General features: G+C 42.2%; 1 protein-coding gene across 1 annotated transcript in view; it reads left to right on the forward strand.

Moving 5' to 3' along the window:
* LOC145407262 (tetratricopeptide repeat protein 1-like) overlaps positions 1-25,595 on the forward strand; it is an 83,860-nt gene that overhangs the window by 12,622 nt on the left and 45,643 nt on the right. The window contains exons 2-5 of the mRNA XM_080278298.1: positions 4,802-4,955; positions 7,205-7,565; positions 23,645-23,818; positions 24,168-24,353. Coding sequence (XP_080134424.1) covers positions 4,810-4,955; positions 7,205-7,565; positions 23,645-23,818; positions 24,168-24,353 — 867 coding nt within the window. The 5' untranslated portion in view covers positions 4,802-4,809. The remainder of the gene's footprint in view (positions 1-4,801; positions 4,956-7,204; positions 7,566-23,644; positions 23,819-24,167; positions 24,354-25,595) is intronic.

A 25,595-nucleotide genomic window follows, 5' to 3' on the forward strand; every position in this document is an offset into this window, starting at 1 on the left:
AGTCCCATCCTACCTCTCAACTCTTCCATCATAAACCTAGCCCCCCCAGGCCTTGAAGTCAAGGATGCACTGCACATCCACCTAATCATTGCCATTTCTGTATGTTTGAGCCTACGAATATCCTCTTCCATTACTGCCCAGGTCTCACTACCATACAACATTAGACTCCTAACACATGCCATATACAAAGATCCCTTAGCACGGAGGGAGGGCCCTGTCAGTGTCAGGAGAGGCGACAGCTCCTTGAACTTCTTCCAACCACTCCTCGCTCTAGCCACAGAGCTAGCTCCTGCCCCACTTCCAGTGCATATGGTAACATGTCTCCCAAATAACAACTCTTCCACACACTCGAGAGACTCACAAGCACGTTCAGTCCTTTCACACCTGGCAATCTCCACATACAACACACTGCACACATGAAATCAGCATTATCTCATAATCTACCTCTAATACCACATGTCATGCACTCACTTATCACAAACACTGCACAAGATGGAAGTACTTCCCACGCCCTTGTGACAAATTGCACATGGCCACTCTTCCTCTTCTTTAATAGTAGTGTACAGCCCCCAGCCCTAGGTACCATGACCTTTATTTTATCTGCATTTACTCTTAAGCCCTTGAGCCCCATATCATCTCTTCACTTCCTAAATCTTTCCTCCGCTTCCCTTTCATTCTCTGTAACCAACACCAAATCATCAGCATACAGCATCTCCCACGGGAGTTCATTTTGAAGTAACATGAGGGCTTCAAGTTCAATGATAAACAACAAAGGTTTCAAGACGTACCCCCTGATGCACACCAACATTCAAGGAAAACTCATCACTCAAATCTCCATTCACCCGTACCTGGGTATGAGTACCCACTTATGGGCCATAAGGACCCTAACCTGCCACTCCTCGATCCCAAGCTTTCTCATTGCCCACCTCACTACCTGTCTAGAGACTGTCAAAGGCCTTCTCCAAATCAACAAAAACAAAGTACAGTTTCCTTTTCTTTCCCCGTATATATTTCTCCTGAAGTTGTCGAACAGTGAATATGGCATCAGTGGTCCCTTTGCCTGGCATAAACCCAGACTGCATCACATCAATAATCACTCTTTCTCCAATCATACCTTCTAGAACTCTCTCCATTACCTTCATTATCTGGTCTAAAAACTTTATACCTCTATAATTTCCTCTTTCCACTGCATCACCCTTCCCCTTGTACACATTTACAATAATTACACTCCTCAGCCAATCATGTGGGACAACATATTCGTATATAATCGTATTTACAAGGTCAGCGACTAACCTCATGCCTATATCTCCTGAGGCTTTCAACATTTTAGCAGTCAACCCAGATACACCTGCTGCCATCCCCACCTGCATCCTGCCTGTTTGCCCCGCTCACAGTAGCAGCATCAGTCAAAGGCCATCGGCCAAACACTGGATCTGCTGGCTCCACACCTACCCTGTCCCCATTAAACTCCTCATTCAACAGCCAGCTGTCTCCCTGGGTCTTGAATATCCCCACTGTTCACCACAACCCTTCATCATTCTTCACACACTGTTCACCTATGATATCCCTATCCTCACACTTCATTTGATTTGCTGGCTTAAAAATCATATTCTTCCCTTCCACACGATTTAGGTTGTCAAGTAAAAGTTTTTGTTACTCAGACTTCGCCCTGTGTACCTCTTTTCTAGCCCTACACTTGGCAGCCAAATATTCCTCTTCTTTATCATCCTTTGTTCATTCCCAGAAAAGTCTTCTTTTCTTTTTAACTGCAGCGTCTACTGTACACCATCATCCCACCATCAGGTCACTTTCTGTCTTGGTGGGGCTCTTGTCCATCCACATACGTAATCAGCATTCTCAAGAGGTTGGTCATGAGGGCTCTGTATTGTTCATTAACACTTCCGTCCATGTCTCACTGTTCAGCCACCACTCTTCTCATCTCGCTATAGAAGGCATCCCTTACTGCATGGTTTTTCAGCTTCCATATTTTCCTCCTAGGTGCATAGGTTCTCTTTTTCATTACTTTCTCCTTAAGCACCATGTCACATATCAGTAACTTGTGTTGCTGCATGCACACCTCACTCCCTATAACTGTAACAACCCTCATTAATGTCCTGTCAGCCCTCCTGGCCAGGAAATAGTCTATCTGACTGCTGTTTCCGCCAGACTCGTATGTAATCAACCTACTCTCTCTTTTCCTAAAATGTGTGTTGCACACAATCATGTTACTGTAATTGCCTCCCCAAACACGAGTATCCTTTCTCCTTCCTCATTTCTTGTACCATATGCACATCCCACAAGTATTCCTTCATATCCTTGAGCTGCTTCACCTGCATGACCATTTAAATCCCTAGCTAATATCGGTACTACAATTTCATCATCCCCCATACCACTTAATACACATTTTAAGTCATCCCAAAATCCCAAAATCTATCTATCTATCTATTGCCAAACGCCATAATCCCGTATGGGGTGGCCATTTGACTCTGAGTTATTTGTTTTACAGGGAGGGGCACTAACCCTCCACCAACCTACTTGACACGTAGGGAGCACGTATGGTTTGGTTGTATGGTTACCACCCAGCGTTGTAAATGGTTTCTTGGCTTACAGGAAACCATTTGGTTTGTCACTCAATGTAAAGCCACCTGTAACAGAAAGAAAAGCATTAAGTAGTGACAGGAAAGATGGGAGAAATAGGAAGAGAGTAGGGCAGGCACAGAAAAATCCTTGAGAAATAATTAATAACAGAGATGTTGCATTTGTATATAATAAATGGAACAGCTGGTTTCCACTATGTTACAATACATAGTCTCATGATGTACTGAATGGTGACTTTGAGACTGATGATTAAGATAAGGTTGTAACTGGCCTTGGTTAGAATTAAATTACGTAGATCAAGGTTATGTAAAGTGGGGTTAGTCTGGTTTAAAGTCTAAGGTGACTTTTATTCTTACCTCTGTGTACTGTACTTCCACCAGTAAGGGGCAGGAGCTGGGGAATGGGCATATGTCAGTTGAAAACTGATATTTTTGATGGGAGTGAAGGTAAAAATCACATGAATCACATTAAAAGCTAAGGAAAAGCTAACAAATTTGCTGGCAGTGAAATGCCGGATATTGCATAGTCCTTCCCCATCAGCACAGCATTTGATGTTGAGCTGCATATTGTGTTACTATCTGTGATGACCGTTGATCCTAAAAGCTTTCCCATGAGTAAGAGATGAAAATAAACTTGAAATACAACATGGTAATGATACAGTACGTAGTGTACTAGCTACTGTATGTGCTCACCAAGTTTGTGTGTGTGTGTGTGTGTGTGTGTGTGTGTGTGTGTGTGTGTGTGTGTGTGTGTGTGTGTGTGTGTGTGTGTGTGTCCGACTCTGGACATAGGCTTCACAGCCTGCACTCAAGGCCCAGTAGTCCTCCTACATACCAGGCACCTCTAAGTGTTGGTATCAATGGAGAGTAGAGCTGTACACCTTGCAGCAGAAACTGTACAATACTGTACAGTGCTCTTAATCTCATGTGGGATAGTGGCAAATGGCCTCCCCAAAGATTACTCCAGGCCATAAGCTTTGCAACAATAATGAACATAGGACACCACAGAGTTAACTAATCAAAGCTCTAGGGTTTTGCGGCTGCATGATCGTATGTTCGGTGTGTCAGGGAGAACATGTGGAGATTGCCAGGCATGAAAGGACTGAACGTGCTGGTGAGTCTCTTGAGTGTGTGGAAGAATCTTGTTATTTGGGAGACATGTTATGTGCTGGAGGCAGGGCTGGACCTAGCTCTGTGGCTAGAGTGAGGAGTGGTTGGAAGAAGTGCTGGGAACTGTTGTCTCTCCTGACATTGAGAGGGCTCTCTTTCTGTGCTAAGGGATCTTTGTATGCGGCATGTGTTAGGAGTGTAATGCTGTATGGTTGTGAGACATGAGCAGTAAAGGAAGAGGATATTCACAGGCTCTAACATGCAGAAATGGCAATGATTAGGTGGATGTGCAGTGCACCCCTGAGTGTGAGGCCTGGTGGTGGGGGGGTGCTAGGTTTACGATAGAAGAGTTGGGAGGTAGGATGGGACTGGAGGGTATTGGTGTTTTGATGAGAAGGGGTAGATTGAGATGGTTTGGGCATGTGGAGAGGATGGGGGATGATAATTGGATGCAGAAATTGAAAAAGAGTTAATGTTAGGGGTAGGGTAGCAAGAGGTAGACTGAAGAAGACCTGGGATGAGGTCATCGAGTGTGACCTCAGGGTTAAGGGACTAAATAGGGAAGCTGCCAGAGATCAAGCAGCATGAAGAGCTGCAATTAGGCTAGGTGACCATGGCGGAACGCAAAGACCTGTTTTAACTACACAACATCCACTGGTGAGAATGAGAGGGCGATGGTATTCTTGGCATGCCAGGTGAGCTGCTCGCACGATGGATTCTGGTTGCCTGGCATGTAGCGGGCATTCTTGTTGGCTGGCATATTTCAGGTTTTCCCAGGTGCCGGTTGGCTACTACTTACAAGCTGGCTGATACACCTCAAAGCCAGATATTGCATAGAGCTGCCGGTTACGTCTCATTTCGGTACCAGATGTTGCATAATTTCGCCAGATATTGCTTTAATAGAGCTGAGCCACCTGTGCTGGATATTGTGTTGGGCAGGATATTGCTGTACAGCAATTTCTCACTTGTGCCCCTCAAATTGCTAAAATTAGGTTAGTTGGGCTAGGTTAGGGTCATTATAAAAACCATAAAAACAACCTTGACTGTCTGAAACTGCAGTCACCAAATACTGTATTTTCTGCATGTGTTGGTAGCTATAGCCATGGAGGAGCTGAAGGATAAGATGGCATCCCTGGATGTGAAGGAGGAAGATGAGGTGAAAACAGAGCAGAAAGAAGATGAGGACAGTGATGGCTCGTTCCACTCTATAGCCAGCGATGATGAGACACCAGTAGATGCAGAGTCCAGGTTTGTACCTTCTTAGCGGCATATTCTGCCTTAGGTGGCATAGGAGGCACCTCGTCCTTAGTTATTTATTTTGCATTTGATACCTTAACTTTCTCATTGTATAATGTCTGTATTGTTAGAATATCAACATACAGTACTTTGTATTGGTAATAGACAAGAGGACATTGAATGTAATGTTCAGAACAAATTGTTAAGGAAGAAGTGTTATGAAATCTCCAGACCCACTTGGAATATGATTTGTAACCCCTTAGAGTTAGGTGACCTATTCTGTTGGTTTCTTCCTACCTTAAGACAGTTTTATTAATTTGAGGGGAGACTTTTTGTAGTGAACTGAAGGGATTAATGAAACTCTATATCTGACCTTTCCCTTAGTTCAAAAACTCCACTAAGCCAAATATAGTTATTTGGAGGAAGCAGAAATGAAATATATAAAGTATAGAGTACATCATAGAACTTAAGAGGTTTAGAGTTTTGCCATATGTAATACTGCATAGGCTACCTGTACAGCCCGCATCTAAAAAGTTAATGAACAAAGTACTGTACAGTGTGGCTGCTGGCTAGTAATGCTGTATGAATTTCTTTTGAGATCTTACATATTACTAATCCTGTGGCATCTTGGGATAGTACAAAAAATTAACCAGCTTATGTGCTGTCTTATATGAGTAATCTAGAGAGATCATGGTCATTGCTGTTAAATTGTGATTTAAAATACAACTCCCAGTCTACTATACCCTCGCTGCATTGCAGCCCCCACACCACAGCTCACCTTATTCACCTCACTGTCTCAAAACTGACCCTCATAACCTCAACAAAGTATCTCTATCTATCTATCCTTCTGTCCTATCCATGCCTTCATCTGTAGCTTCCTTTTGGGTCGTTCAATAGCTGCTGTTGTAAACAGCCACCTTTCTTCTCCTAGATCTGTCAAGAATGGTGTTCCTCAGGGCTCTGGCTAATCACCAGCTGTCTTCCTTTTATTCATCAGTGACCTTCTGTGGTGTACATCTACCCCTATCCACTCATTGGCTGATGATTCCACTCTTCACTTTTCCATTCGGTTCCTGCAATGTCCATCACAGCAGCTACTTCAATAAACATTTGGGTGAGGCTATGGCACACCTAATGTCTGACTTGGCTTGTATCTCTGAATGAGGTAAAAATAATCTTGTTTTCAATGCATAAAACTGTAAGTTTTTACACCTATCAACCGATCATAATCTTCCACAGGAGTACCCACTATTGTTTAATAATATCCAGTTCAATCCTGCATCATCCTTAAACATGCTTGGGGTTTCATTCTTTTGGTACTTGGAAAGATCATATTACATCTCTTGTAAAATCTGCTTCCAAGAGATTAGGTTTACTAAGTCGACTCCGTATCTTCTCTACCTCTGCACAATTGTTGACTTTATACGGGATTTATTAGCCCACGTGCAGAGTATAACTCTCATGTGTGGGGAGGTTCCCCACATACAGCTCTTCTCAAAAGGGTGGAGTCAAAGGCTTTTTGTCTCATTAACTCTCTTCCTCTTACTGGCTTTCCTCAACTTGTGTCTCTTCGCCGCACTGTTGCATCTTTATCTCTTTTCTATCGCTGCTTCAATGGTCACTGCTCCTCTGAACTGTCTGCTTGCATCCCTCCATGTGTACGATGGGTGAATAGCACCTGTCTAGCAACAAAATCTCGTCCATTTTCTGTCCAGCTTTCTAATGCAAGAATTAACTGTTACTCCCAGCCCTTCATGTATGCAACAGGTCAACTCTGGAACTGTCTCCCTCTGTCTGTATTTTCTACTTTCTGTGACGTCCAGTCTTTCAGACACAGTGTGTCAGGCATCTCGAAATGAATGGATCTTGAATTTGGCTCTTGTTTGTGTTGTTTTTGTTTTTTCTTGGAAGGAACAGTTTGTGGGCTCCTGGCCTTTGGTACCTTCTTCCTTGCATTAATTCTGATTAATTTAATACTCTCTGAAAGTGCCAGGTTGAAGTGGCTGATCTAGATGAGCATGGAGTTACAACAATAACCCCAGAGATAATGGTCATTACTGTTAAGACTTGGCATGGAATATGAATATAGCTCAGTGCTAACTTTGAAATGGAGCACCATGATAATGTACCTCCTGCAGTGTATAATATGGACAATAATGTAATCATATATTGTTCTGTAAAGATAGTATGGTGACTTGAGGAAATTTAAGTAAAAACCAACAATGCATTATTATGTGTCAGTAACAGTCATTTGTTTTCAGTTTAACAGAATCATCTGAGCAACACCTGAACCCCGTTGTGATCAACCCTGACGATGATTATGACACAGATGATGAGGCCTCTTGGCTACCTGCTGACCAACATACCTCCAAGCCCACACGGACCAAAAGGAGGAAGGAGAGGCAAAGGCTGGGGGATAGTAGTGAATCCGAAAGCAGCAGTGACAAGGGCACATCAGAACACAGAAGGAAAGACAACACTCGTGTAAAAGAGAATACACACAGAAAAGAAGACAACATTGTCACTAATGCTGAGATGGAGGGGGAGGAGAATGAGGATGAATATATTGATGAAGAACACCTGAAGGACCTGGAAGTTGCCATGACAGAGGAAGATAGAAAAGTGAGGCTTTCTTGGTGTTTGTTCAGAATTACTGTTGTATGTTCAGAAATTACATTAGCGATAGTCATCATTCATCATCAACAATGTCTCTGTCACCATCAACATCATTATCATCATCATTTTTGTTACAGTATATCATTATGTTATGTACCATCCATTATAGCGCAGTAATAACTAGCGGATTGAAGTAGGCTGTTTAAAACCTACACAGCAGGTTTTTGAATTTACTTAATGCCATCCTGTAGTAGCTACAATTTTATACTACAGTCTGAGGTGGCACAGTAGACGAATATCTACAGTCATTTCTGGGAGGCACCACCATGAGGATTAAATATGGCTACAAACTTGGTGACTAGCCATACAGTCATTACTCTTGGCAGGAATCATTCAGTGACAAGTAAATAGTGTTGACGTCTAAGCTGAGATTCACATTACAGTAAAAGCTCTATTAACCGGAATGCATGGGGATTCTTCTATTCTGGATATGGAATTCTCTGGATAATCGAATGTTACTCTTAGAAATTTTTTGGGAGGTCAAACAAATGAAATAATGCCAAACTTGGGACTTTATTTCATAAAGTACATTATTCAGTATTAGATGCAGTATACTGTAGGTAAGATACAGTACAGGTACACACACTCACTAATATCTGCCCAGGGGTGCCCCCTTCCTACCTCAGAATACCCAGGAAAGAGGGGAGGGGGAGATGAAATGAGCTCCACCCCCCACTACACAAGGTCCCAACCATCCCCCCATATCCCTACACAACCCCCCACCCCACCCGTCATTCTTAACTAGCAGTTACATCTCAGGCTGATTTTGTGCTTAACACTCTTGGTCCCACTACTAATACAAACAAAGAACATTAGGATATGTTAAAAGAATATAACTATCAACATGTTGCAGCAAGAAATTAATGCATTATGACATTGACAGTAACACAAAAACGTTAACAACGGTCACCTCAGACCTCCTGTGTTGGGTGCATTGCTTTGCAAACACACACACACACTCACACACACACACACTAGCGAACAGCCACAGCGAATGGACATCTCTTGATTGCTCCCAGGCCCAGCCACCACTGCAAACCTTAAGTAGTTTTCAGGAATTATGTTTGTCCTGTCTCCTATGGTCTTGTTTTAAATTTAAAATACTGTAAGTTAATATAGACTACCAAAAATGTAAAGATTTATTGGCACGAGCATAAATGAATGTTTGTAGTATTTTCGGTAACATCTGTTTTTGGTACTGTAACCAATCTCAAACATGGCCGAAAATGTAAACATTGAGGGACTCGAATTTCCAGGATTTGATAGAAATACTAATGTCATGGATCTGGTTAAAACATTGATTATGAGGATTAGTGAACTTGAAAAGAAAGTGGAGAATCTAGTGTTAAAGGACGTGTCTGAAAATATGGAGATTACTATACAGAGTCTGATCCAGTCCAATGAGACGGTGAATGAGATCAGAACTTTGAAGCGTGAAAATATCGAACTGAGGAGAAAGCTAGAAGAGAGTACTAATAAAACAGAGAAGGTGAGTAGTGTATTAGAAGAGCATAAGGCAAAGTGGGCACACGTAGAAGAAAAACAGAAAGAAGTGGTCAGCTTAAGAGAAATCATCCAGGAAGAAAGGGAAATGAGCAAGAAGAAATGGAAGAAAATGTAGTGAAAATACTGGAGAAAAAAGAGAAAATAGTGAGAGACACTGTAGAAAGGAACAGATGTGTGGTAATATTTGGAAACAGAGAGGAGGAAGAAAAGGTTAGATCCGTGAGACTCGAGAGAGACACGAACTTGGTGAGAGGAATATTAGGCAAGTTTGATCCCGAAGGAGACAAGTGGGTAAAAGAAATTTAGGAAGTAAGGAAGATAGGGCCTTTTAAGAAAGGGGAAACAAGACCAATGAGAGTCAAGTTGTCATCAGAAAGTATAGTAAGTGATATACTTAAAGTGACCTGGAAATTAAGCAAAGAGGCAGGGATGGAAAATATTATAATAAGAAGAGATTTCAATGAAGAAGAAAGAGAAGTTTTAAAATCATTGAAGGAACAAGTAAAGGAAAAAAATGATAAGAGGACAGAGGAAGAATGTAATACCTTTTTTTTGGAGAGTGATGGATATGAGAGTAAGGAAGTGGTATGTAATGAAATAGAAGTGAAGGAAACTAAGGGGGATGGCTATGAAAGATCAGAAATTGAGGAAGTGGTACCGATGGAGAGAAGAGGGTATAAAAATCATCAAAAATAATTTGAAGGTGGTATTTACTAATGTTGATGGTTTAATAGTGGCAAGGCTTGAAATTAATGATTTCTTGAGAGAACATGAACCTGATGTCATGTGCTTTGTAGAGACCAAATTAAGAGAAGATATTGATGTTCTTTTGGGAGATGGTAAATACAAACTGTGGAGAAGAGACAGAAAAGAAAAAATGCGAGGAGGAGTGATGATAGCAGTGAAGAACAACATAAATGTAGATACCGTGGAAATGGGAGAAGGCAGGGCTGAAGTGATATATATGAAATTAGAAACTGGAGAGAGAGTCAAGAGATATGGCGGTAGTGTATGTTCCCTCTAAGACGAGAGCATGGAATGATGACAAATACCATTAGATGTTGTCAGATATAGCTAGCTATTTACAAAAAATAATTGAGAAAAGCAACAATATAATTTTGGTGGGTGACTTTAACTGTAAAGAGGTGAACTGGGAAGAATGGGACTCAGGAGGCAGCGAGGATTCGTGGGGAACTATACTATTAAATATAACAATGAATAATGTGATGACGCAATGGGTCAAAGAAGAGACACGGTTCTGAGGTGAGGACACACCAGCAAGGTTAGACTTACTGTTTACCAACGAACCCGATATAATAGAATCATTGAAATATTTCTGTCCTATAGGAAAAAGTGATCATGTGGTCATTGAGTTTCAGATGATAATAGGGAACGTCGAGCCAAGAGACAAGCTTCATAGACAGGGAAGATACAACTTTGGGAAAAAAAAATTTACAGGATTGAGACAATTTTTTGAAAATGCGGATTGGAGAAAATTCAGAGAAACAAGAGAGATACAGAGGAAGTGGGATATCTTTCTAGACCTCTGTAATTTGGGAGTGGAAAAATTTGTACCAAGAGTAAGAGGGAAAGAAAACAGGAAAAAGGTGTGGTTTAACAGAAGGTGTATGATAGCAAAAAAAGAGAGAGAGAAGGCGTGGAACAACAGGAGAAAGAGAGGTAACAACAGAACAAAGGAAGAACATAAAAGAACTGGAAATGAATACACAATAATACGTAGAGAAGGAGAAAGGAATTTTGAAAAAGGTATAATAGACAAATGCAAGGATGAACCCAAACTGTTTTATAGATTTGTTAATGGCAAACTGAAACAAAAGGAAGGAATCACCAAACTGAAAGAAAAAGGAGAGGTCTATAAAGATGCAGAAGTGTAAGCTGAAACAATGAACAAATGTTTCCAATCGGTTTTCACTAATGAAAAAGATTTGTGGAAGGGGAGGGAGTGATTAGAAATGTACCGGTAATAAAAGATATAGAAGTGGAGGTATGGGAAGTGTATAAATTACTGGAAACTCAAGTTGTAAGGAAAGCCCCAGGACCTGATGGAATTTCTAATTGGGTACTGAAGGAATGCAGAGAACAACTGGCGGATAAAATTCACAGTTTAATCGTGTGTTCTCTGGAAGAGGGGAAAGTGCCACAAGAATGGAAGAGGGCTAATGTGGTACCAATTTATAAGGAAGGAAACAGGGAAGAACCCCTGAATTATAGACCAGTGTCTCTACCTAGCATGGTCGCAAAATTGTATGAGAGAATCCTGAAAGACAGATGGATGAAATATCTGGAAGAGATGAATATTTTGGCTGAAAGTCAGTTTGGATTTAGAAGTGGAAGGTCATGTGTTTCCAACTTGTTGAGCGTTTACTCAAGAGCGATTGACGCGGTACAGGAGAGAGATGGTTGGATGGATTGTGTGTACTTAGACTTAGAGAAGGCCTTTGACAAAGTACCTCGTTAGAGACTAATGTGGAAACTAGAATATATAGGAGGACTGAAGGGGAAACTCCTGGAATGGATGAGAGACTTTTTGAGAGACAGACAAATGACAGTAATAAAGGATAGGATGTCTGGATGGAGGGAAGTAACAAGTGGAGTCCCTCAAGGCTCGGTGTTGATGCCAATAATGTTCCTGATTTACGTAAATGATATGGTAGATGGAGTGAACAGTTATCCAAGTCTGTTTGCTGATGATGTAAAGATCTTGAGGAAGGTAGAGGTTGAGGAGGATTGTAAAATGCTGCAGGAGGCTCTGAATAGGATGAATGATTGGATCCGAACGTGGGAAATGAAATTTAATGTAAAGAAATGTAAAGTACACTATTGGAAATGGGTAAAAGTACCAGGAGGCCATCACTGAATTATTTGTTGGGTAATGAATTAATCACAAAAATGAGAGAAGAGAAGATTTGGGAGTGCTGGTCCAAGATAGTTTGTCAACTGAAAAACACATTAACAAGATAGTTAGAGAGACATATAAACTCTGGACTAACATAAGCGTAGCATTTCATTATATGGATGAGGAGATGATGAAAAAATTGATAGTGGCCATGATCCGCCCCAGGTTAGAATATGCAGCAGTAGTGTGGTCCCCACACAAAAAGAAAGATATAAACAGGATTGAGAGAATACAAAGAACAGCAACCAAGATGGTCTCCAGTCTGGCAGATCTGTCATACAGAGAGAGGCTGGAGAAGCTGGATTTGCCTTCCTTAGAGGAGAGGAGAAAGAGGGAAGAAATGATTGCAGTGTTCAGGACCATGGTGGGAGTAGATGAAATTGACAAAGAAGATCTGTTTTTATGGGATAAGAGTGCAACAAGGGGACACGGAATGAAATTGAAAAAGTCAAGCTGCTTGAAAGATACAAGAAATATAACTTTCCTTACAGAAGTATAGACTTATGGAATAGCCTGGACAAAGAGATCGTCCAGTCTAAAAACTTAAACGAGTTTAAAGTTAAATTTGACTTATTGAGAAACAGCGATGGGAACCCACGAGCATAGCACATTTCGTGTATATCACAATTAGGTATTTTAGGTAAATACATAAATATTTGGAATGACTTAGATGAAAAGGTGGTGCGGTGCAGGAGAAAAACATTCATGTGTGTAAAAGTAGACTAGATAAATGTGGATATGGAAACAGGACAACACGAGCATTGCTCAATTCCTGTATACTACAAATAGGTAAATACAAATAGGTAAATACACACACACACTGACATAAACACACCCAAACACGCAGGCACAAACACAGACGCATGCAAACACGCAACGCATGAGGCCTGGGATGGCCATTGTTAACGTTTTTGTTTTATTGTCAGCGTTATATTTGTGTATTAGTAATGCTACTACTAGTGTAAAGTATGAGGTTAGCTTGAGATGTAACTGCCTGTTAAGAATGACGAGTGGGGGGCTGGGAGGGGTAGGGGTATGGGGGAGGGTTGGGAACTGGGGTAGAGTCAGGTGGAGCTCGTTTTGTCCCCCTCTCCCATCTTCCCTGGGTGCATGGGGGTACGAAGGGGGCACCCCTGAGCAGAAATTAGTGATCGTGAGTGTACGCTGTAATACAGTAATCCCTCTACTATCCGATGTAATAGAGCCAAAGGCATGTCCAGAATGTGGTCCTGTCAGGAAAGTGGGCCCCTGGCTCCTGGACTGGTAATTAAGGACCCTAACCCAGCCCAACTTTGAAAGCCACCTAAATAACTCCCTACTGGACATGAATAGCACCTATTTAAACCTATTTTTAGACCCTATTCACACCAATAATGGACATAAAGCGTGAACTAAATGAAAAGGAACCAAAGAATAAGGAATTAGAAGTGACTGTACCTCAGCCAGGGTACTTACAGCATGTCTGTAGCCGCCTTCTCTAAGGCTTTGGCGGTGGTGAAAATGCTCTTGAAGCACATACAGTAATCCAGTGTTGTGCTGTGCTTAATTCTTTGCACTGTGAGTTATAATTGTTTAACACTGCACATTGTTCTTAACAGCACCATGCCAGTTTCAACTGCCAGTTTGCACTCCGCAGTTAATCCTTTGCACTCTCAATTCTAATCTCTTAACACTGCACAACACTGTAAATTCCCGTGTGGTCTAGTGGCGAGGTATTGCAGTTTATTCACTGTTTATTCACAAAAAATGAGCACGTGTGGCTTCCATTGCGATAAGCATCTACTCGCGATCGAAGTTAGGTAGTAACTGTTGTTGACAGGGAAACAGAGTTGCCAGATCGCAATGGCTCATTACCAAACTCCTCAGTTTTCATTACCAAATTCGTAAAGCTAGCATTTATTCTTCACTAATTATATATACAAGTGGAAATACATGTAATGACTCTTCTTATAATTAATTATTTTTACGCTATGTAGGCTAGCAGATTAATCAGAGAGAGCAAACAATTCACCATCTCCATCCTGTGTATCCTCATACATGTGAAAAATCTGTTTGGTAATGCATTATTCTGATTCATTACCAAATGAATTTTTCAGTACCAAATTGGCCCACATTTGGTAATGAAAAATACCAAATGGCAGTCCTGACAGGCAAGGGGGAGGGGGGAGGAAGGAAGGGGTGAAGGGGCCATGGTGTAAACAGCTGTTCGGCACTAGGCGGTAATTTCAAGTTATGGGTGGGAAAAAATTCGGATTTTGGGGGGATTTTTTCTTTTTTTGGCCATTTTTGGGTTCCGAAGGTCCAGGACCACAATGTCCGGTAAGTGGGGTGTCCGGAAAGTGGGCGTCCGGATAGTACGGGGATTACTGTACACACAAAAAGACAGCATGAGAAATTGTACTGGACTGAACACAAACCAGCAAACGTTACCAAAAATTATTTAAAAAAAAATTTAGCATATGTTACAGGCCAAAATAATTTTGAAAACTTTGCTGCGTACTGTACATTACTTTATCCTGTACTGTACAGAACTAATCAAGAATTATAGGGGGACGACAGGTATCTGGATTATTTTCGACCCCATGCTGGATCGAATTTGTGTTCCAGTTATACAGATGTGCCAATGCATCGGATGCTGGTTAATGGAGCTTTGACTATTTTACAGACTTATCGTGCATCTTAAGTTTCTTGTTTCCAACAGCTATTGTAAGTCATGAGCTGGTTTTGGCACTTGATTAGCCTGCAGTCCATAGAAAATATCAGCATACCATGGCCAATCCCAGTATGGAAATTCCTATACAGGAAGTATGACATCAGTTTTATGAATGTATGATGAAAACTTAACATCAGCACACACTTCACTCTTATTCTTCTTACATTATGCTGCTTCCAAAGAAACAAGGAGGCATTGGAGATGATAGTGATGATTACCCTCACAGTTTATAAAAATTAGTTTACATTGTTGGAGTCTTGGATAAGTTTTGTCATGGGAATGGGCATTGGGAGAGTATATGCTTAACTACAGCAGTTTATTTTGCAATTTTCTGTACATCCAGTCATTCTTTCAGAAAAGGTCCACACTGTGTTTAACTCACAGCACAACATATTTTGTTAAACCAGCCTCTATATCTGATGCCCAGTTGGCTTCTGATTTGCTCCATTTTTCACAACTAAGTTATCTTGCATAAGAAATTATTTAGACAGCAGTTCTTCTAATGAAGTGTGCTCAGTTGACTTCCAGTTGCGGTGCACTGGGGGTCATTTGCTGTCAACAATACAGCCACTGGATGTAAATAAAGTCATATGTTACATCAGAGAATTTCATAAAAATTTTGCCCACTTGATCCGTGTAATTTGTCACAACTGCCTGATGTGAACAAGCACACAGCAGACATTATCTGCAACATAATAAATAGATGCTTCTTCAAAATTAGTTTTGTGCAGTCTGAGAAACAGGCTTTGCTTTTGCCACTAATCAAGAAGCCTAGCCTGGATGTAGAGAGCATGGCAAATTATCATCCCAGCTCTAACCTGTCTTTCTTATCCAAGATTATTGTGCGGGCCATACTTGATCAACTCTTACCACTATTAGAACATAGCAGAGTTGTTCCTGTTGTTCATTCAGCTTACAGAAAATACTGTTCAACTGAAACTGCATTAACAAGGATTCATAGTGACTAGGTGGCAAACACCTGTAGTGAGATGTCCTTTCTCCTATTTCTGTTGGATCTGTCTGCGGTTTTTGACACAGTACAGTAGATAATATGCTATTGTTGGATGATCTGTATTTTTATGGAATTTGCGACAGTGCTCTTTTGCTCCTTAAGTCGTATCTGTCAAACAGATCTCAGAGAGTGGTTGTTGATTACGCCTTCTCTGATTCTGCTCCCCTTCTCTTTGGAGTCCCTCAAGGATCATTTTTGGGTCCAATTCTATTTCCAGTGTACACTAGTAGTTTATCGTCTTTTCTTGATGCACACAACGTGTCCTATCATTTTTATGCTGACGACACTCAGTTGTATGTTAAATGTCAGATATTAATGATACCAAGACTAAGCTTGAATCTCTAATGTCTGATACTGTATTAAGATTTGGATAGCAAGGAGACTTAAGTTGAATGATGGTAAAATAGAAATTATCATCAGAGGAAACACAAGGGGTGATGACACTGATAATGCCCGGGGTTTGAACATTGGTGCACCACAGCTTCATCCAGTCATTTCTGTTCGAAATCTGGGTGTTTATTTTAATTCAAAAGTTAAATTACAAAGAACATATTAAGTTGTCAGAGGCTGTAACTTGCATATCAGAAATCTGTACTCCGTGAGAAAATTCCTGAATACACATTGGTCCATGCAGTGGTCTTGTATCTTGTTGATTATTGTAATTCACTGTGGATTGGTCTTCCAAATAATATACAGGGCAACAAGGCTTATCTTTGGTCAACCCCCATGAACCTCAGCTACTCCATTCCCAGTTGAGCTGCATTGGTTACCAGTAAAAGCTAGAATTGATTTTAAACTGTGTCTTATTACATTCAGGGTTTTTAATTTTGGTGAACTGAAGTATCTTGCTGAATTGATAAAACTCCCATTGGCACACCCAGCTGTCATATTATGTTGTGAAGATGATTCCTTGCATCTTGACAAACCTGGAGCCATTCACCAGTCACCTTTCTCTGATCATTCTTTTGTGTGTAAAGCCCCTAGATTATATAATTGATTGCCATTGACCATGAGACAACTCTTTTCTGTTGAATTCATTAAGAGACAATTGAAAGCCTTTCTTTTTTCAAAATGCTATGACCTGGGGAGAGGTACTGTGATGGATGATTGTAGGGTTTAGTCACTGCTACTCCCATATTTTTTTTATTGACAAAGTTTGTACTGTACGTGAGAGATGTCACATCCATCCATTCATCCATCCATCATCCAATCCTATATTGCCCCACGAGGAGTGTAGGAGCCCGGGGTTAGGCAGTTAGTCCTGACATTTAAGATGAGAGTGACCAGTCTCACTCATCCCTGAGTGGCATTACGTTTTCGTTTTCGTTTTCGTTTTCGTTTTTAAAGGCTCCAACATGCTTGCATGTGTCGGCCTTGGTCACCTAATGGCGGCTCTCCATGCTGCACGATCCATTGCAGCCTCCCTGTTCAGTCCCTTAACCCTAAGGTCACACTTAATGACCTCGTCCCATGTCTTTCTCGGTCTACCCCTCATAACCCCACCCCCAATATTAACACTTCTCACCTTCCTCACCCAACTATCATCCCCCATCCTCTCCACATGTCCAAACCACCTCGATCTACCTCTCCTCATCACAACACCAATACACTCCAGTCCCATCCTACCTCTCAACTCCTCCATTGTAAACCCAGCCCCCCCAGGCCTTGGACGCAGGGACGCACTGCACATCCACCTAATCATTGTCATTTCTGTACGTCTGAGCCGGCGAATGTCTTCCTCCTTCACTGCCCAGGTCTCACTGCCATACAGCATTACACTCCTAACACACGCTGCATACAAAGACCCCTTAGCACGTAGGGAGAGCCCCCTCAATGTCAGGAGAGGCAAGAGCTCCCTGAACTTCTTCCAACCACTTCTCACCCTAGCCACAGAGCTAGCTCCAGCCCCACCTCCAGCACACAACATGTCTCCTAAATAACAAAACTCTTCCACACACTCAAGAGATTCACCAGCAAGTTCAATTCTTTCACGTCTGACGATCTCCACCTGCTCACCTCGGCACGCCGTACACATAAAATCAGCATTATCTCGCAGTCTACCTCTGATACCACTACATCTCTTATGCACCCATTTATCACACACACCGCACAAGATGGAATTACTTCCCACGCCCTTGTGGCAAACTGCACATGGCCACTCTCCCTCGTCTTTGACAGTACCGCCACCAACCCTAGATATCATCACTTTTGTTTTATCTGCATTTACCCTTAAACCCTTTTGCCCCATACCATCTCTCCACTTCCTAAACCTTTCCTCCGCCTCCCTTTCATTCTCTGCAATCAACACCAAATCATCAGCATACAACAACTCCCACGGGAGTCCGTTTCTAAAGTCACGTGAAAGGGCTTCAAGTACCATGATAAACAACATGGGACTCAAGACTGACCCCTGATGCACACCAACATTCACGGAAAACTCATCACTCAAATCTCCATTCACTCTCACCTGGGTGTGAGCACCCACATACATGGCCATAACCACCCTAACCAGCCACTCCTCCAAGCCAAGCTTTCTCATTGCCCACTTCACCACCTCTCTAGGGACTCTGTCAAAGGCCTTTTCCAAATCAACAAAAACAAAATAAAGATCCCTTCTCCTACCAATATATTTTTCCTGAAGCTGTCGAACAATGAATATGGCATCAGTGGTCCCCCTACCTGGCATAAACCCAAACTGCATCTCATCAATATTCACTCTTTCTCTAATCATACCTTCTAAAACTCTCTCCATTACCTTCATTATCTGATCTAAAAGCTTTATACCTCTATAATTCCCTCTTTCCAGGGCATCACCCTTCCCTTTATACACATTTACAATTACACTCTTCAGCCAATCATCTGGGACAACACACTCATAAATAATCCTATTTATCAGGTCAGTGACTAAACTCACCCCTATATCGCCTGAGGCCTTCAACATTTCGGCAGTCAACCCAGACACACCTGCTGCCTTCCCCACCCTCATCCTGCCTATTGCCTCACTCACAGTAGCAGTATCAATCAAAGGCCAAGGGCCAGACACTGGATCTGCTGGCTCCAAACCTTCCCTGTCCCAGTCAAACTCCTCATTCAACAACCGGTTATAATGCTTTCTCCATGCATCTTTAATATCCTCACTGTTCACCACTACCCTTCCTTCATCATTCTTCACACACTGCTCACCTATGATATCCCGATTATCCCTCTTCACCTGACCTGCCACCCTAAATATATTTTTCCTTTCCCCATGATTTAGGTTATCAAGTAATTGTCTCTGTGACTCAGACTTTGCCCTGTATACCTCTCTCCTAGCCCTACGCTTGGCAGCCAAATATTCCTCTTTGCTACCACCCTTCTTCCATTCCCGGAAAAGCCTTCTTTTCTCCTTAATTGCAGCTTCTACACCCTCATCCCACCACCAAGTTACTTTATGTCTTGGTGGTCCTCTTGTCCAGCCGCATGTTACATCAGTAACTCTCAAGAAATTGTTCTTGAGGGCTCTGTACTGTTCATTAACGCCTCTGTCTACAGCTCCCTGTTCAGCCACCACTCTCCTCAACTCGCTATAGAAGGCATCCCTTACTACTTGGTTTTTCAGCTTCCATATTTTCCTCCTAGGTACATAAGTCCTCTTTTTCATCATTTGTTCTTTAAGCACCATATCACAAATCAATAGTTTGTGCTGCTGCACACACTCCTCACTTCCTATAACTTTAGCATCCCTCACTAACCTCCTATCGGCCCTCCTAACCAGAAAATAATCTATCTGACTGCTATTTCCCCCAGACTCATACGTAATTAACCTACTGTCTCTTTTCCTAAAATATGTGTTGCACACAATCATGTCCGTTGCCTCCCCAAACTCGAGTATCCTTTCCCCTTCTGCATTCCTTAGACCATATGCACATCCCCCATGCACTCCTTCATAACCTTGGGCTGCTTCACCTACATGACCATTTAAGTCCCCTCCCAAAATCACTATCTCATCATCCCGCATACCACCCACTACACGTATTAAATCATCCCAAAATCTATCTTTCTCTGATTCATCCAATCCTGCCTGTGGAGCATATGCCGATATAATCACAGCTATCTTTCTTCCCAACAGAATTTTCACAACCAATATCCTATCGCTTACTCTCAAAACATTCATAACATATTCCACCCATTTCTCCGCAACCATCACACCAACACCTCCATATCCGTCTGTCCTCCCCTGCCAAAACAACTTATAGCAACAGTCCTTCCCAACAATCTTTCTGGCTGATCCACCCCTGTACCGGACTTCCTGCAAACACGCCACGTCCACCCACCTCCTACTGAATGCCTCAACGACTTCCCCTGCTCTTCCCCTCAAACTTCCCACATTCCATGAACCCACCCTCATCCCCATGGGTGATTTACTGTCCTCAGGCTTGCTTTGAAACCTTTTTTGTTTTGTCATCTTCAGTATTAATAAATGGGGACAGACACAGCACAGGTCCCACTCACCGCACAATCCCAGGTCCAGGCAATGGATCTGGGACCCCTAGCCCACCAGCTTACCAGTGGCTGTGGTAGTGGCCTCGGGGCACCCTGCCAGGACAGCTGCAGGGACACCCTCCAAGCGCGTCTTGGCACTGCAACTATCCCGCCATTATACACCCACTGATAGGGCAGCCTCCTGGGACGCTACTCCCAGGTTCGGGCCCCTCTCTATTGGGCGGAAGCGGCAGCCTGGGAACCGCAATGCCCTGTACCCTCTAGCACAGGCCCGAGCCCCATCTCGCCCTGGACCCATGATCTATGCCGGCGGAACCCCCGCCACGCCTCCCCCCAGAAGTCCGCCACTAGGTAGCGGGGGCAAAGTTTTCTGGCCGCATGCCCTTGCTGGCGCCAACCCCTGTAACGTAGTGGGATACGTTGTGTGAAATGTAAAGTGCATGTGGTGTAGTGCATAGATAGTTAGAGGAAATGTTTGGGAGAGTATGCTGGTCTACTCTCCATGTTACTGTCACACTGAAAAGGTCAGCAAAGGGGGATGGTTAGATAGCTAGTGAAACAGGAGCTCCAGCTCTCCCTATCACCACCATTCCCATTCCCCTCGGGAGTACTACCCTGTTCGGCCCGTGCTACACAATAAACCCCAACCATCCCTTGGATATAAACTTTCACCAGCTCAATCCAACTGGAGCGCAATAATTACCCACTAAACCACCAGGCGCCAAAATTTGGCTATATTGTTACCACCCAACGTAGTAAATGGTTTCCTGGTGTACAGGAAACCATTTGGCTTGTCATTCAGTGTAGAGTCACCCACAGACAGAAGGAAGAGGAAAGAATGAAGGAAAGAAAGACAGAAGAGGGAGTGTAAAGTCACCCGTAGGCAGAAGGACGAGGAAAGACTGAAGGAAAGCAAGACAGAAGAGGATAGAAGGAAAGAAGGTTGGAGGAGAGGTAAGGGCAGACACCCAAGAGCAGCACTACATTGAGTGAGTGGATGGTGAGCACCCTCACCTACCACAAAAGATATGTCACAATGCTTGTCATTGTAAAAATAATGTACAGCATATGTGTGTCGAGCTCTAGTGAATTCCCTATAGCAGAACTTGAGCTTTTGAGAAGCAGAAGACCAGTGAAATGGCGGGGGACTGGGCAACGTGGAGGTGATTTGTTTGTGGCCACTCCGTATGGGATTAAGGCTTCTGGCAACAGATAGAAAGATTATTATCCAAAGGATGGTGGGGTTTGTTGCTCATGTAATGCAACTCAAGGATGAGTAAGGCTAGTCTCTTTCATCTTAAATGTCAGGACAAACTTGCCTATCCCCGGGCTCCTAACACTCCTTATGGGGTGACATAGGATTTGATGATGGCTGGCTGGAATTGTGTAAGGACAAGAACACCATGTAGTTGTACGAAATAATTTTGCCAGTGCGAGGAAGTGTCAGTTCTAGCTATCACTATCCCTCTGAGGAGAATGTCCAGTTCTGTAGTGAACCAAAGTAAATGGGATTTGGTTGATACTTGACCATTTCACTATGTTAGCATAATCATATTTATTTTACCATAAGGCAGTACTGTACTACCAGATCAGCAAGGATATCTAGTACTCACGAGGTTAGAGATTATATCCAGTAACTTGTTCCCAAAGATAGGTTCATACTTATCTTATTCTACTGTAGCTACTGTTATAGATACTGTACCCTGTATGCAGCATGTGTTAGGAGTGTAATGCTTTATGGTAGTGAAAGAGGAGGATATATGTAGGTTCAAAGATACAGAGGTGAAAATGGTTAGGTGAATTTGTAGTGCATCCTTGAATGACAGGCCTGAGGGTTAGGATTGCATATGAATAGTTGAAAAGAAGACGGGACTTGAATGAATTAGTTTTGTGATAAAGTTTAGAATAAGATGGTTTGGGCATGTGAAGAGGATGGAGGATGGTAGCTGGGTGCAGAGGATAAGAGATGTTATTTTTGAGGATAATGTTGTGAGAGGCAGACTGTAATAGACTTGGGACAAGGTCATAGAGTATGACCTTAGGAATAAGAGACTGAATAGAGAGGCTGCCAGAGATTGTGCAGCATAGAGAGCCACCATTAGGTGATCAAGGCTGTTGCATGTTAGCATTGTTGGAACCTTTATAAACGAACAAAACAAAGCACATGAAAGATGTAGGACTTTTCGTACTCCTAATGTTAAAGCTTTACCATTGTATACTGTAGCAGTTTCATCATCTGCCAGTAATTGTGCAAGGGCCTTTTGTAACTGAATTAGGAAAACAAATGATGTAAAAGAGAGGTGAACATTGTACGTTGTAGTACAAAACTAAGGAAGAAAGTCAAGGGAAATGGGCAACAAGAGTGAGTTAAGCACGATCAGACAGAGTACCTTAGAGGATGTTGTATGACAGCATTCCCCTGTCATAAGGTTGGTAGGAGAGAGTAAGGTGATGAAAATGATGACATAATAGGATCTCTGTACTTCTAAATCTTCATGTTTGCTAGGTATTTTTTACTTAATAGGTACATTTGAAAATATTTTTATACCTTATATTTCCAGGTTTCTTTGTCTAGATCCTTCCTTCTCAAACTTTTTCACTTCATTCTCCACTTGTGGGGATCTTAACATCTGCATTGTTCCCCCTTCAGTTTTCCCCTCAAGTCCCTCACAAATAATGATGAAAAAATCTGTTTTGGTGCTCTCCATGTATTTTAATGCTTATGCTGTCAATCAGAATACATATTTTATTACGCATCAATGGGATGGATGACACTGTTTGCATTCAGTCAGTTGATAGATTTGAGGTCGAGTCACTGGGTCCACATCCAACCGGTTTCGGCATTTACATTTTATGTATAGAAAGGGTGGAGAAACCAGACTCACATAAATATGTTGTGGAAACTGGCAAGAGGCCTTTAAGTGTAATTTAATGGACACATTCTGACTTTATAACACTAGCCTGCCATAGTCCCCCTAAAATCCTCTCATGACCCCCTTGGGGGCATGACTCCCAGTTTGAGAACCAGTGGACTCTAGATGCATGCAAAACATGAAAATTGGTATAACTGGCATTAAGAGTTTCACTCTGATAACATTTAAAAATTTCATTTTTGGTATCCAGACAATTTTATTCAGCTTTGGAGAAACTTTTCAAACTGTGGTTGGATGTAACCCCCATTAACCCAGTTACTCCTTAGTTGCTTTTCTTAGCTGAATAAAATCATCTTGGGAAAGCAAGAGTATAATACAAATTACATAATCAGACTGAATTCAGTATATTTAGTGGCCATAGAAATACTTGCTCTTGTACAATAATTACTTTTAATCTCTTCACCAAAGTAATTTCTTACCAGTTACTGTACACTATTTCTGCCTTTTGTATCACCCTTACAGAAGCGACAGGAAGAAAGCCTAAAATACAAAGAAAGTGGCAACGTCAACTTTAAGTCTGGGAAATATGCAGAAGCAGTCTTGGACTACACAGCAGGACTCCGCAACTGCCCACTTTCCTTCCCAAAGGACCGTGCCATCCTGTATGGCAACAGAGCTGCAGCCAGGTCTAGGCTGGTTGGTAACTAGAGTCTGTGTTTCTAGTTTTCAAAAATGTATCTGTCTACATATCTATCAATCATCCAATCCTTGATTACACCATCAGGAGCATAGAGGTCTGTGGCTGGGCTAATTAGTCCAGACATTTAAAATGAGTGACCATTCACTCTCCTGAGCATCAGTATGTATAGCAGTAAACCCTAACCGTCTCTTAGATTTAAATTCTACAAGAGACATATCTTGATGAAGCACTTTAACCCACTAGATCACTAGATGAGTAATTTTGGTTTTATACTTACCACTCAAAAAGTAATGGATTTTCTGGGTTGCAGGACATAAAATTACACACTAATATTTGTTATTTCAGAATCACAAGAAGGATGCAATTCGTGATTGCACTCGTGCAGTGGAGCTGGACGAAGGGTATACAAAGGTAATACTGCGCCGGGCAACCTTGAGAGAGGAAGAGAATCAGCTAGATGAAGCCCTCAAGGACTACCAGAGAGTCTTAGAGCTTGACCCCTCATGTCACAGTGCACGTGCTGCTATTCATGTATGTATCGTATATACCGGGTAATAATGGACCATTGTCTGTGGGAAAGTGGATGTATTTGGAGTAACTGAAACTAAATGGAGAGGAGAGAGTACGAGAGAATGGGAGTATTGATGGGGTATATGTGCAGGAGTAGGTGAGAATGAGAGGGCAAAAGAAGGAGTGTGTATTGTTGTGAGTAAAAGATGGAAGAAACATAAGAGAGCATGGATCAGTTGGCTCAAGGATTGTGTGGGTAAGATTGAAAGTTGGAATACAAATTTGGGCAATTGTGTGCGTGTATGCGCCAACCCAAGATCGTGCAAGCAGAGGGAGAGAAGAGTTCTGGACAAATGTGGAAGTGTGCATGGAAAAGTTTGGAAGGAATGAGAGCATGTTTTTGATTAGTGATATGAATGGTAAAGTAGGGAATGTGAAGGTGGATGGAATACTTGGTGAGTGGGGTGTGCCTGCTGAGATAGATGAGAATGGCAGTGTGTTAGTGGACATTTGTGCCGGGAGGGGGTTGGTGATAGCCAATACCCTCTTCAGGCACAAAATATCCACAGGTGTACACAGCGAGTGATGAGAAGGATGGGTGGTGAACTGAATGAAAGGAAGGCAGTGATTGATTATGTGTGTGTGGATGAAAGGATGCGAAGATGTGTAATGGATGCAAGAGCATACAGAGGTTGGGGGAGTGGACTTTCTGACCACTACTGGGTGGTGGCCAGAATCAAGATCCAAGTAAGATGGAGAAATAGAAGAAGAGAAGGACGGGAGGAAGGAGTAGTTGCAAGGAGAGTGGAAAGGTTACCAGAGGATAAGAAAAAGACAGAATATAAGAGAGAAGTGGAGGAACGATTGGGTAAATATGAATTGGAGCAGATGGGTGACGTGGAAAATGTGTGCAAGATATTCACAGAAGAAATATGTGTAGCATGTGATGTGTGTGGGGTGAAGAGAAGACAGAAGGGGGTGCAAGGAACAGCATGGTGGAATGAAGAGGTGAGACTGGCTGTGGCACAAAAGAAGAAAGCATACAATGAATGGATGAGAAACAGGGGCGTGGAAGAAGTTGAGAGGCGGAAGAGAGAGTTACATGTAGAAAGGAAGAGAGAGGTGAAAAGATTAGTAAGGGAGAGTAAGAAGAGAGTGGATGAGGAATTTGGAAGGAATTTGAGTGTAAAGTGGAGGGACCATAAGAAAATGTTCTGGAAAGAGGTGAAGAGAGTAAGACAGGGTGGCAGTGAAGTTAGTAGG

This window comes from Coenobita brevimanus, chromosome 72 (assembly GCF_032717465.1).
Source record: "Coenobita brevimanus isolate Jiangsu-jjx chromosome 72, ASM3271746v2, whole genome shotgun sequence".
Lineage (NCBI taxonomy): Eukaryota > Metazoa > Arthropoda > Malacostraca > Decapoda > Coenobitidae > Coenobita > Coenobita brevimanus.